The sequence below is a fragment of the Coffea arabica genome, chromosome 7c (assembly GCF_036785885.1).
Source record: "Coffea arabica cultivar ET-39 chromosome 7c, Coffea Arabica ET-39 HiFi, whole genome shotgun sequence".
Classification (NCBI taxonomy): domain Eukaryota; kingdom Viridiplantae; phylum Streptophyta; class Magnoliopsida; order Gentianales; family Rubiaceae; genus Coffea; species Coffea arabica.
Window position 1 is genome coordinate 37,591,997 of NC_092322.1, and position 12,891 is coordinate 37,604,887.

The 12,891-nt window shown below is 36.0% G+C and overlaps 2 protein-coding genes across 2 annotated transcripts; one reads left to right on the forward strand and one right to left on the reverse strand.

Annotated features, from left to right (window-relative positions):
• The first annotated feature begins 666 nt into the window (after positions 1-666).
• LOC113700003 (chromatin structure-remodeling complex protein BSH) lies at positions 667-6,840 on the forward strand. The gene is made up of 10 exons (XM_027220393.2): positions 667-886; positions 1,004-1,092; positions 1,902-1,996; positions 2,432-2,503; positions 2,651-2,698; positions 2,846-2,929; positions 3,957-3,995; positions 4,072-4,154; positions 4,353-4,415; positions 6,548-6,840. Exons 1-10 carry the CDS (start codon positions 834-836, stop codon positions 6,645-6,647), a joined length of 726 nt encoding a protein of 241 aa, XP_027076194.1. The 5' UTR covers positions 667-833; the 3' UTR covers positions 6,648-6,840.
• A 2,486-nt stretch (positions 6,841-9,326) lies between these two features.
• LOC140010682 (putative wall-associated receptor kinase-like 16) lies at positions 9,327-9,851 on the reverse strand. Its single transcript, XM_072057996.1, has one exon. It carries the CDS (start codon positions 9,849-9,851, stop codon positions 9,327-9,329), a length of 525 nt encoding a protein of 174 aa, XP_071914097.1.
• Between the last annotated feature and the right edge of the window lie 3,040 nt (positions 9,852-12,891).

The following is a 12,891-nucleotide window of genomic DNA, read 5'->3' on the forward strand; positions in this document are numbered from 1 at the left end:
TGAATTCTCTGGAGTTGACATATTTTATTGTCAACAATTGTTAAGGCTCAACCTGCTCTGATGCCATGAAGAAAAGGATTCAGATTGGGAAAAACTTCAAGCGTGTATTACTGATTGCCATAGTCTACTGATATAGTTACAAGAATTTGACAAAAAAGGGAAGATACAATCATTCCTAAAATCATGTAATGGAAAGCTAAAACTACTCCTACAATCACGTCATGACAGAAATATATATGGTAACAATATATACAGCTATATGATTGAATATCTCAACAAAATGTGAGAAACGATGGATGGAGAGGAGGAGAAAAGACGATCCTGAATTTTGAAACATTCAGCAGTCAATTCTCACCAAACCTACATGGATTTCTTTTACAAAGTAAAAAACGAAAAAGAAAAAGATGTGAAAGTCACGTGGGACTAGATTTCAATGGAAGACTTCCAAACAAGCAAAGAAACAAAAGAATCGCTAGACGTCCAGTTCACACAAGTAGACGACCATCAATTAGCCAATGACAGATTGACATGTCCGCAATTAGAATTAATTGAATCTTGCATTCACTCATAGACTAGATATGTTAATGAGGCGGCCTTGTATTTAAAAAAGAAACAAATTTTTAGCAGAAAAAGCTCCTTTACTAGCTACATTTTCTGACTTTCCTTTTTTCCATCAATATTCAGATAAATTTGCCGAACTGGTAGCTCCAAAAACCACAACACCCGACCCACGCATCACGAAGGCCCCGCCCCTTCCCCCACCGGGCGCCAAAAGAACAAAATACCAGAAAAAAAAAATCACTGAAATAAAAAAAAGCAGTAGAAGCAGAAGCATGAAACCGCTCTCCACTTGGGGTTCTTCCAGAAACCCTGTAAAGTTCAGAATGTAAGTTATCTTTTCATCTTATGTTTCTTTGTAATATTTCTTGAGCTCTTAATTTTTCTGAATCCATTTTTGTGAGTTTCAATTTCGATTGATTTTGGTTTTCTTTTGGTTGTGCAGTCCAACTTCTGATAATCTGTTGCCTATTCGATTAGACATTGAAATTGATGGTCAAAGATTTAGAGATGCTTTCACTTGGAACCCTTCGGGTAAAATCTTCTTATTTTTTCGTTCTTTTTTTTTTCTTCAGATTAATTTTAGCTATTACGTCATAAATTTACTTTAATTCTTGCAAGATAATCTCTAAGCTGGATTTTTAGATTATATGTATGCATTGTAACTTAAGAAAACAAATGAATATTCGGGTAGTTTTTAATGCGATTAGTTCTATTCAATTTTGAGAAAAACATGAACTAGCTGCCCTTCAGATTAGCTGTAATGAAGTAAAACCCTGTCAAGAAATGGTTTTTCCTTTTTGGGTTTTTAGTTCTAATAATTGGATGCCTCTGAAAGCTCTTGATGAAGGAAAGTAGGAAGCAGGGCTTTTGAGGGATAATCTGAAATCTAATGTAATTTGGAATCTCTAAAACTAACTCAGCAATTCATGAACTTCTCTGATTGAACTTGAGGGTCTGCAAGATCTCTTGAGCTATGGGAGATTAGACTGATAGTATATTCTGTTCCTTGTATGTAGTCTTTCAAAACTTATGAACTCGATTACGAGCAGATAATGAATGAGGAGACGAAGTTTATATTGCAATAAGTGACTAGGGTGTTGAATATGGATTATGGGTATGCAAAGGTTCACAAGTAACATTCTCAAGGTAATTGTGCTTCAAGAAGCCACTCTTCATTTGGAGGCACACGGGCTATTCGGCTTACATAGTATGGATGAATTTAAGCTGTGGTAAAATATCACCTAAATGCAGAATTTGTAACATCTGCCTCCATCAGTATTACCTTTATACAATATCTCTTTATGATTTTTATGACCACTTATGTTTCTTTACTTCTGCAGATCCTGATTCAGAAGTGGTAGTATTTGCAAAAAGAACTGTAAAAGACTTGAAACTTCCTCCAGCATTTATCACTCAGATTGCTCAATCCATCCAGGTATTAAGCCAGTCAATTGCTTTTGTTTGCTGTAACTTACTATGTCATCTGTTTTCAAGCTTCCATTTATCCACCATAGCTATTGCTAGCCCAGCTTAGGAATTATTTCATTGGTATGAATGTTGGTTGTCTTTTGGGGTGTCTGCACGTATGAAATCTTTTAAAAGGGGATGTTTCTGTTCCTGTACCTCAGTCCTTTATTTATTGGTATCTTGAATTGACATTTTAGAAGAAAGGAGGGATGATTCTACCATGGTAGAAATTTCTTTACATGACTGTTAAAAGTATTTAACATTCACTTAAGTCTAAAAAAGCTTCCCCTCCCCATTTTATGTCACCTTAAAAGTACTTCTCTTGACAAATTCATCATTGAATTTGAAATTTTCTCTATCTACTTTCTGATTGTTATGGTATTGCTATTTCAAATTTTTGCAGTCACAGCTGACAGAGTTTCGGTCATATGAAGGACAAGATATGTATACCGGTGAGCGAGTAGTCCCCATCAAGGTCTGGCATGAGTATCTATATCATCTTTCTGTTTCAGTATACATGTCTTTACTTATTTTTCTCTATTGTCGCATTTTGGCCACTGGATGGTCAGTAAATAGAGCAATATAGATAATACTCTCACGTATTTTATTTTGGGTCAATCAGCTTGATCTCCGCGTAAATCATACGCTTATCAAGGATCAGTTTCTATGGGTGAGTTTTGCTGGGGACTGGACTTTTTATCTTTTTGACTTTGTTTAATAATTAGCATCTGAGATTAATATGTGAAGATTGAATGTCATATTTTTTTCGTAATGTTACGTTATATCTCTAAAGGAACATGTATGTTATGAAATTCAGGACTTGAACAACTTTGAGAGTGATCCAGAAGAATTTGCAAGAACTTTCTGCAAGGATATGGGAATTGAAGACCCAGAAGTTGGTGTAAGCATTTGATTTAAGCCATTGACTCAAAGAAAGTATATGTAGTGTCATTGCTTAGTTTTTTGCGTGGATAGAAATGATGAGACTTAAAACTTCTTTTCTGGTATATAATGGAACTAGTTCCCCACTAGGTTCTATTTTGGACTGTCTTCTGGTTTGGTACTGAGAGATCATATAAAACGCTTGGTTTAAACAAATTTGCATTTTGAATTTTTTATGTGCCAATATTAGTTTGTTTTATGCCATATTTGAAACACATAGGTTCTCATTTTATACTCAGTCTGGTGTTTCCCTCTTCTAATGTGACATGGAGTTGCTTCCTTTTTCATCCTTTTTTTGCTCAACTTCAACACTTTGTGATCCTTTCTTGACAGATTTAGTTCAACAATTGACCAGCATGGTCTTGATTTATGTCTCAACCCAAATTTTGCTGCTGTCATCTTTGCTCCAGCCAAAACAGTTACCTTATACTGTTAATCAAGTTTTGCATTAGTTACAAGGTGTCTGTTTTTACTGTTTTATTGGCTATGTCCCGTTTATAGATGTAAATAGATAAATTAAACAAACTTTTGAAATTCACAATTGAAGTTGTGAGAAATTTAAGGTTCATGATTTTATTAATATCAAAATATATAGTACCATCTAGAACATTGACACGTTTGATTCTTTTAACAACTTGCAAAAATGTGAGAAAAATTTGACTACACTAATCCAATCAAACTGACATAAGAGCCTAAGATTTTACTATACAGAAAAGAGTGAGATGTGTGCTAATTTTTTGTTGCTTGCTCCAATTGCCACTTGTAATTAACAGGTTATGTTTAAATGTCTCAACAGTAACTGGCTTTAGGTTGGCTTGATGGTTGATGAGCATGCATCAGCACCTCTGGTGTTCTCGTGCTAGTTTCTTGTAAATTGAATTTTTTTTTTCCATTTGTTGACTGTTACATGAATTTGTTGTCTGCATTTTGAATGCTTATCTACTTATGGAGATGACTTAATGTTGCTTTGCCATTTGAATTTGCAGCCTGCAATTGCCATTGCCATTAGGGAACAACTTTATGAGGTGAGTCTATCTGATGGTTAGGTGGTGCAAATTGTTGTATTATTGCTCCAAAGTTTCCTGACTCTTTGATGTTTAGATTGCTGTCCAGAGTGTAGCTTCTGCAAAGGAAAGTAGAATGATAAAAAAGGGACGCAAGGGGTTTGAGCATATACCAATTAGGTTTGTGATCTGGTTACTAAATTTTCTTTTGCCTGTTAGTTTCTGTTGCAATATGCTCTGTATGCAGCTTCATTCTATGAACATATTTTCCTTACTGTCTAGCATATATATTGTCCTCTCTATCTGGCTTGTATAGTTTCAATTGTCATTTTCTTCTTACTATAAACATATTGTCGTCACTGTCTCTTTGTCTCACAGTAAGGCAGGTGGAATTGCTGTGGACTTGGTGAAGTCATTTGGTAACAAATCGAGTGTTATACGGTAAGACTACATGCCTTTTAGAATATTTCTGCAGCAACAAGAAAGTTGCCACTAATTTGGGAAAAAAGAAAAGAAATAGAAAAGTGCTACAACATGTTAGTACTTGGAATGCACTTGTACTAGTATATTGGACTTCAATGTTAAAGTGGCCTGATATTAACCATTGAAGGGATCAAGTTTCTATTCACTATAAAAATTATGTCTTTCTTTGTTGTATGGTTCAAAAGTGCAAGATAATGGTTGTTAATAATTTTGGGATGAGCATCTATTGAGTGCACAAATTCAAGTTATGTTATTGCCATTATTAGAGAGCCATTCAACCTGTATATTGCTCTGTTGAAAGATATGAACTATGTTTGAGATTATGAATGCAAAAACAGACTTTGTTTTTTATGAAATAATAAAGAAGTAACTATGCTCATGCAATCTTGACTTAAACACCGACTAACTTTGGAAAGAGAATAAAATGAAGAAAAACAAAACCACGATAAGAATCTTCTCCTAAAAGATCTTGGAAAACATTATAACAGAACATATAATCCCTTCTTCCATTTGGAATTAAGACATTTTCCCCATCAATCCAACCAAACTGGCCATACCCCTCCACAGCCATCCCAATTGAAAAAGAAAAGCCATCCATCATCCTCTCTTCTCAGCCAATTGGCCTATTGACCTACCCTTTCGCATCCCTGTAGAGAAACAGGCCCATTCTCGTGCTCCTTTCTCGGCCCGCGAACAGTTCTCTTAATCATCTTCTTTCTCTTCATAAAACATGAGGAAAAGACGCCTCACGAGAAGAACATCCCTCTCCAATCAATGGCACCACTGACTCCACCATGCTTTTTTTAAACATAGCATACTTGTGTCATAGGTCTCTGTAAGTTGACTCTTCAAGATATTGTCTGCAGTTTGTGTCTCTTAGGCCTATGTTGGTGCAATTCTATGTAGTGTGCATATATGTTTGTCTGATTAAATCTCTTTGTTTTGCATCTGTTTTAAGTATTTGCATAAGAGATCGAAAGGAGGAGCCAGAATGGACAGAGGAAGAGGGGAAGTTGGTGGAAATCAGGGATTGGTTTGTTGAATGGCACCATGTAATATATTCAAATGTTTGGGGACTGGGGATTGAGTGGGGTTGTGGGGACGGGTTGGACTAAGGTTGTTTTGGGAAGTGGGGTTTTCAGACTTTTAAGAGTATATCTAAGGAGCAGTGTGAGGGCAGTATGATAAGGATGTGGATGGGAATTACTACTGACCATGGATCAACTTCAGCCTTTGAGTAAGGTGCAGATCTGGTGTGCAATTGAGCAGATGGAGAAGCACTTGGGGTGGGCCATGGGTTAACAATTGGTGGTTGGGCTGGATGTGGTGCTGTAGTACTGGGCCAAATGGTTGTGGTAAATATATACTTGTTTATCTGCTTGTCTGAAAAATTGTTTGGAAGTCATTTTTTGGTATTCTACAGCTAGATGTTTTCAAAATTTTTAGAAACTCTCAGTAGTACTAGTTTTTCCATAGCATTGGTTACTTAATCCACCTCCTTGCCTCCTTCCCCAATGTCAAATTCCTTCTCCTGGCGAACTGCCAATGTCGATGCCTCTCCATCCCAATTTTGTTCATCTCCACCCTCTTGCCTCCACCACAACTGGAAATTCTTCAATGAGTCTTCATAAACCCTACTACTCTACCAGCTCAACCATTCCGCAGTCTCCCAGCTCCTCCATCACCTGTTTCAAGCTTCCTTCCTTTCCTCAACAGTCCCCACATGGTTACAGATTTTTGTTATCTTGCATTTTCTTATTAAATTTGAATCAGGCGTATAACCTCTTTTAGCATATCCAAGAATTTTCAAGAGGAGAGAATTCCTTTTGGGGTGAGAGCATAGTGGACTGTGAGCTTAAATTGTATCTCTGTATGTTACACCATAACTTGTTAAATTTGAATGATGGTGATGATTGAATTCAATAAATTTAGATCCATCTGAATTGTGAGAAAGTGTCTAAGCATAACTACAAGAATGCTGTAGAACATGTTGCCAGTGCTAATATATAACAAAGGAAAGGTTAAAAGTTTTGAGTACTTGGCTGTGCTTCCACTTTGAAATTTATTTGTTTCTTGTGCTGTTATTTCAGGAAAAGAAAAGAGTGGGATGTATTTGAACCCATTGTTGACCTTTTGTCAAATGAGGAAGTGGATGCCTTAGAGGCAACAGAAGAGAGGAATGCCCGATGATAATTAATGCACATGTACTTAAACCTGTCATCAACCATAACTGATTCAGATGACAACTATTTTGTAAGAGACTATTTTTTCTGATAGATTTGTTGACTTCTTTTGAGAATAGTGCAGGAGTATGTGAATGTGAATTTGACTGTGACTGTGACTGTATTTTAGCATGTATAGATGAAAATGGATTCCCCCACTAGTTCTATTCCTCTGAAATTGTCATTCCACATCAAACGTGTGTTATAAGTTTATCATGCTGCTTATGTATTGTGATTAAGAGATAATTGATTCTTGCTGTCATTTGCTTTCCATCTGATGTCCATCCCAGTGCATGTTAACCCAAATTTTTCAGAAATATCTAGCTGGCTTGGGCAAGTTTACAAATACAGGTTTTGGAAATGTAGAATCTTAGGAAATATAATGGTGCTGTTAGCTGGTGATTGTACCAAAAAGACAAGATTGCTGCTATATTGTTAGGTTGAGATGATTTTGTCTGTGAAGGACATACTTCATAATGTCTGGGATGTGGTGTTCTTTTTATTTCATCTGCTACATTTTCAAGTGGAAATTCCATGACTTGTACACCAAACTAGCACGGATTAGTGCATCATTATTGGGATAGGATCTATGGGAAGTAAGAAATTAGCCGCCCAACTTTATTGTTCCCTAAAATTTGTTCTCCCACGTATTGCAATTTAATTAGGTACCTACTCAAGGAAAAGTTGTTTATTTGGGTCTGGAGTCCTCTATCATTTCCTTAATACCATTGGGAGCTTTCAGAGATCATTTTCGAGTCAAGATTTAAAGGATGTAACTGGCATTTCCTTGTTCATTAGATTTCATACTTTTTGCAAATGTACTAATGATACTAGTAGTAACCTACGTAATCTTGGGATTATGCCCCTTGATTGCTTAACATAGTCTTTTGGCAAGGTAAACATCATAATAATTGTACAAGACTTAATCAAAATTATATTTACTGTAGGAGCAACGTTAAACATTGACCTTGAAAATACACGCACACCAGAGGTGATATTTGCACTTTCATCATTTATTTTATCATATAGTCTAATAAATGAAAATTATATGATTAAAATGATAGTGAAAATGTGAATAACAAAAATGTGAGTGCAAATAACAGTTATATATATTACACATATACAGGGGTTAAGTTTATTTCATGTGCATGGAAGTGTACTATATTTTTTGTCGAATGTGTGAGGTTGTGCGTTTCTTTTGTCTTTTGTTTTTCAGTTTTCTTGGCTATATACATGCATTTTCTTTCTTTGCAACCCAAAAGTAAGAAGTTGCCTCTAATGAATAAGAGACATCCGATCCTTTTTCAAAATGAAATTCAAAAGATTCAAGACAGTAACATAGAGCAAAACTAAAAAAAATAAAAAAAAAAAAAAGAAAGAAAGAAAATCATAGAGTAAATGGACGCCTAAATTTTGAAAATCTAAATTTCAAGTAAATTTTGACCAAATAAATATACATACATAAGCAAATTTATATAGTACATACTTATGTGCTGTATTTCCAAGACAAAATATTCAAATTAGTTAAACTGGATTTAATTAATATTGAATATTGCAACCTGAAACATGAATTCAGCTATTCCTGTGAATGAAATGAAGGTTTAGGGACATGAGCATTTCAGGCAGTGTTTTCCTAAGATGAGGCCTTGGGAACATGATCATATGCCAGCTCATGAAATATAACTCAAAACATTCTCCCAATGCACATAATGAATGAGATAGAGAGATTAATGTGGCCTTAGTACACACTTTCCAATAGAGTGCTACTATAAACCTTTTTTCTTATGAAAAAAAATTCCCAAAAAACAACTAAAAAAATTTACTATTTTATCACATATCTTTTGAGTCATGGCCAAATGATTCCTCATTTATTACCAGTACCACGTACTAATATAGTCTCTTATCTTGATATGAAGTTGCAATTTAGAATTTTTGACAGAAGATTAAGAAGCAAAAAAAAAAAAAATTTAACGAAGAAGTCACTTGAGTTGCACATACATGCATTTTTTTTATTTTCTTTTAGTGTAAGCAGGAGTTCGAGACCTCTTGCTTACACTCCCTCACCTGTACCACCCAACCCATCCTTCCCCCCCAACATACATGCATTGTTAAAACTACAGATAAATGACCAATTTTGTCCTCTTATCTTTCAAGTTTTTGACCAATATGGTCGCTCAGTACTATGGCAAACTAATTTGGTCCTTTAAACTTAAAAAATTTGGTGAAAGTGATACTTAAAACGGAAATTCGGGAGTTGCTTATGAAATTAAGGATTTTTTTTTCGTGCAAACAATATTATATATTGAGCCGATCTAGTTGAAGTTGCAAGCTGAACTTCATACAGATTCCTATTTGGTTGACAATTCTTTTGTAAATGACTCCTTTAAAATAGCATTACACAGAAATTGATTGGAATATATGCTCTGGAGGGCTAATTTGGTTAGAACATAGCAATAGAACTACAGTGTGTAATGGATCTTAGCTGCAGCCTACAGATACGAGGAAACTGACGCAATTCTGTCCCAGAAGTGCAGTGAAGGCTTGATGAGAGGTTTTTCTGGTTCTTCTTTGTAATCTTCAGCACTTTAATTTGAGCCTGATTATTCATTGATGCAAATGCCAACCTCATCAATTCCATTGCCACTTCTTACATGGAAGGCCTGTCCTCTCCTTTTACATTCCAACATCGCTCTGCTAGCCTAGCAACTTGCGTCAACTGCTCAATATTCTCTTCAGACACCATGAAATCTTCAAGAATCTCAGTCAATCGATTTTGCTTTATCGAAGAAAGAAAATGATTGCTTACACTTATCTCGCCGTCCGACCTATCAAAGCATATGGGCAACTTGCCCGTCAATAGCTGAACAAGAACAACTCCAAAGCTATAAACATCACTGTTCCCTGTCAGCTGAAATGTTTGGAAAACTTCAGGGCCAAGATAGCCGCGAGTTCCTTGCACCATTGTAGATAGTTGATTTTGGTCAAGTGGACCTAGCCTTGATGCACCAAAATCAGAAGTTTTGGCTGTGTAATTTCGATCCAAGAGTATGTTCAGAGTCTTTATGTTCCTATGGATGATCGGAGGTGAGGCTGCAGAATGTAAATATGGGAGATCCTCAGCAGTTTCTGCAGCTATTCTCAATCGGATTTCCCAACAAATCTTACGTGCCATGTTTTTTTCATGCAAATGCTTGAAAACGGTACCATTGTCGATAAATTCGTAAACGAGTAACGGCACCTTTGCTTCTAAGCAAGATCTTAACCACTTTTGTATGAATTGCTCAATTTGGTTATAGTCAATTGTTTTGGACCTCTTGATGGCTACTTCTCCGTTGTCTGCTAGAGATCCTTTGTAGACTACACCGAAACCTCCTTGACCAATAATGTTGCCTTCAAGGATGTTAACATTTTTGTGTTGGAAGATTTGTCCTGTCTTTTGAGCTGTTTTTGTAGAATTAGCCCTCCATTTTCTCGAAAGAATTTTCCCTCAACAACATCATATTTTTTCTTGTCACACCCCAAATCTGATAATCATAATTAAAAACATACAACCTATAATTTAAAGCATGGCACCGGCATACCCTCCTAAGAGGGTCATTCCTCTTTAGCTTTCTCAGTCTTTGAAGTCGTCTAATCTGTTTATTCGGAAACCAATCCGTGTATGATTCGATTCCTTTCTCATTGGTCTTATTCAAAGCAATGTTTTTGAAAATCAGATCGGACCGACCGGTTCGACTGGTTGAACCATGAACCGGCCATGGCATCGGTCTAATTCTAAGATAATGTTGATTTTGTCAGAAAATCGGTCAAATTCGATTAAAACCGTGAAAACCGCTGAATCAGATCAAACCGGATTTCAACTTTCCCCTTTTTTTTTTTTAAAGTTTTGTAAAATACTTCTATCAAGATTTGAATTCAAGACTTTTGTAACAAAAGACCAATGTAGTAACCATTGCACCATTGTATCTTATTTGTTTTTTTTTTTTGATAACTTATATATATAAAACAAACATCCATATTTCTTTTTTTCATTTTTCTTATAAAATCTCATTCTTTTATGACTCTTTCTTTTTAATCTTCAACACACACTCTCTCTCTCCCCCCCTTTTTTTGTCACTCCCTTTTTAATCAAACTTCTTTAGTTTTAATTTATTGATGTTTTCTTCCATCTTTTTAATTTTGTTTTTGTCCATTAAATTGAAAAAAGTTAAAAAGAATTATTTTTCTTTAACCCAAATTATTTAATGCTACAACCACTCGCTTTTATCTCATTTTTTGTTTCTTATCAAGTTTGCATTTCTATTTTCGATTCTCTTGACTTCCTTTGAACTCCAAACTTTCTTTTTTAAATTGCAATCTCTAAATCCCAAAGACGTAAATTAAAATTTAAGTTCGCAATGTCAAATTCTCATAGACGTGAATGTTGTATAATTTCAAAATATTGTGATATTTTTGGGTTAGATTTAAGATTATTTTGATAGATATAATTGAAATTGAAATGAAATTTATTTGTTTTAACTTATAAATTAAAAAATTTATTTTTGAAAATCCAAGTTATTCAAAAATAGTAAACTTTTCATCATATAAAATTTTAAATTAGTCTATTGCATGTTTTATTTTGTGCATATATATATTTATATAAATTATTTTTTAAAAAATTTATTGAACCGAGGTTGAACCAGTTCGATCGATTGAATCTCGATTCTTTCATTTCACCGATTCAATTGACGGTCCGGATTTTAAACATCGATTCGTAAGTCATAGAGCGAGCTTTTCTTTAAGGCGTAGCAGGGTTAACTCTCTTGAGAATGTCTAAGTCTTCCGCATCAAGTCCTAATTGTTTTTTTTTGCCCCCCGGGGCTAGATCACGCGGTCTGTGGCTGCTTCCGATACTCGCAGGTCGTGGGGTCAAACCTCACTTAACGCCTGGGTGCGGTTGGAGTGGCGTTGTACTCCAGGCGCAGGGGATTAGTCGGGCCGCCTTCGAGTCTTGACCCGGACACCCCTGTGTTGACAAAAAAAAAAAAGTCCTGATTATTTTTTCCTTTATTCAGTTATTTCAGTTTCTCTCTTTCTCTTGTGCGTGTGAATTAGATTCTTATATCTGAGGTATGCCTTACTTCTCTCTTTTAGTTTACTGTATGCCTTTGACCTTAGCCAAGGAAAGAAAGTAAGAGCTGACATTTCAAATAGCAGCCATTGAAAGAAAACAAAAGGAAGGAACTGTAGGGCTTAGGGCTAGGCAACAAATAGTAGGAGAAGGCTAGGTCTATGAAGAGCAAATCGACCCCACGGAGCCGTTACTAGCTCTGACGTTTGTACTGAGCTTGCATCTAATAGCTTATAGGCTTCTTTCCTTGATTTTCTACATCTGATTGAGATTATCGTTCCTTATCTGAGAAAGAAAATGGCATTTCTACTCATATTTTTTATATCAATAGTCAAGGCGTTTGCTCTTATTCAAGTTTTCGGATGAATAAGACCGAATCACGTGCATCGTAGACTAGACTTTCAATGGGGCCTGAGCGAGAGAGACCTTCCTTGGCTTTTTTGCCTTGCTACAGCTTGGCTCGATACACGCGCAGTCTCATTCCACCCTACTTAACTAAGAAAGAAGTGCTAACCAACGTGCTATGTGTTTTGTTGCTACACACACTTTTTCCTCGTACATTTGTTGCTAGCCGAAAGATTGATTAGGATTCTGCATTCACTTGGTGCTCTAAATAAAAGGGGAGAAGTCCCCCGAGGTTGAGGAAGAAGATATTAATGAGATAGTTCTCCCTTATTCCAACGGCCAGTTAGTCGGCCTGCCTGTGGTTTACGGAGTAATGCCTCTTTCCACTTTCTAAGGAAAGTCAAGCCTGTTTGTTTACGAATCATCTGTTCATGAATCAGATGTGTGAGGGTATATTCTATATAATCTAGAAAGAGCTTCTTCTTACCCGAGTTCAGATTATGATTCCGGGTACGAGTTCAGCGTGCCAATCCGTAGCTGTCCATTCATTCAATCAAGCCAGCTTCAGTCATTTCAGGAAAGCCAGCAAGCAAGGAAGCCAAGGAGTAGCACGTTTGGGATCTGTTCCTGCCTTGCCTTCTAGCTCTCCAAGTGGAGTTGTCAATACCAAGCTGGTTTCAAGCAAAGTCAAAGGAGCCATTCTCAAGGAGGTCGCTTTCAATCCTCCACTCGCTACACATAGGTTTGTGACCGACCT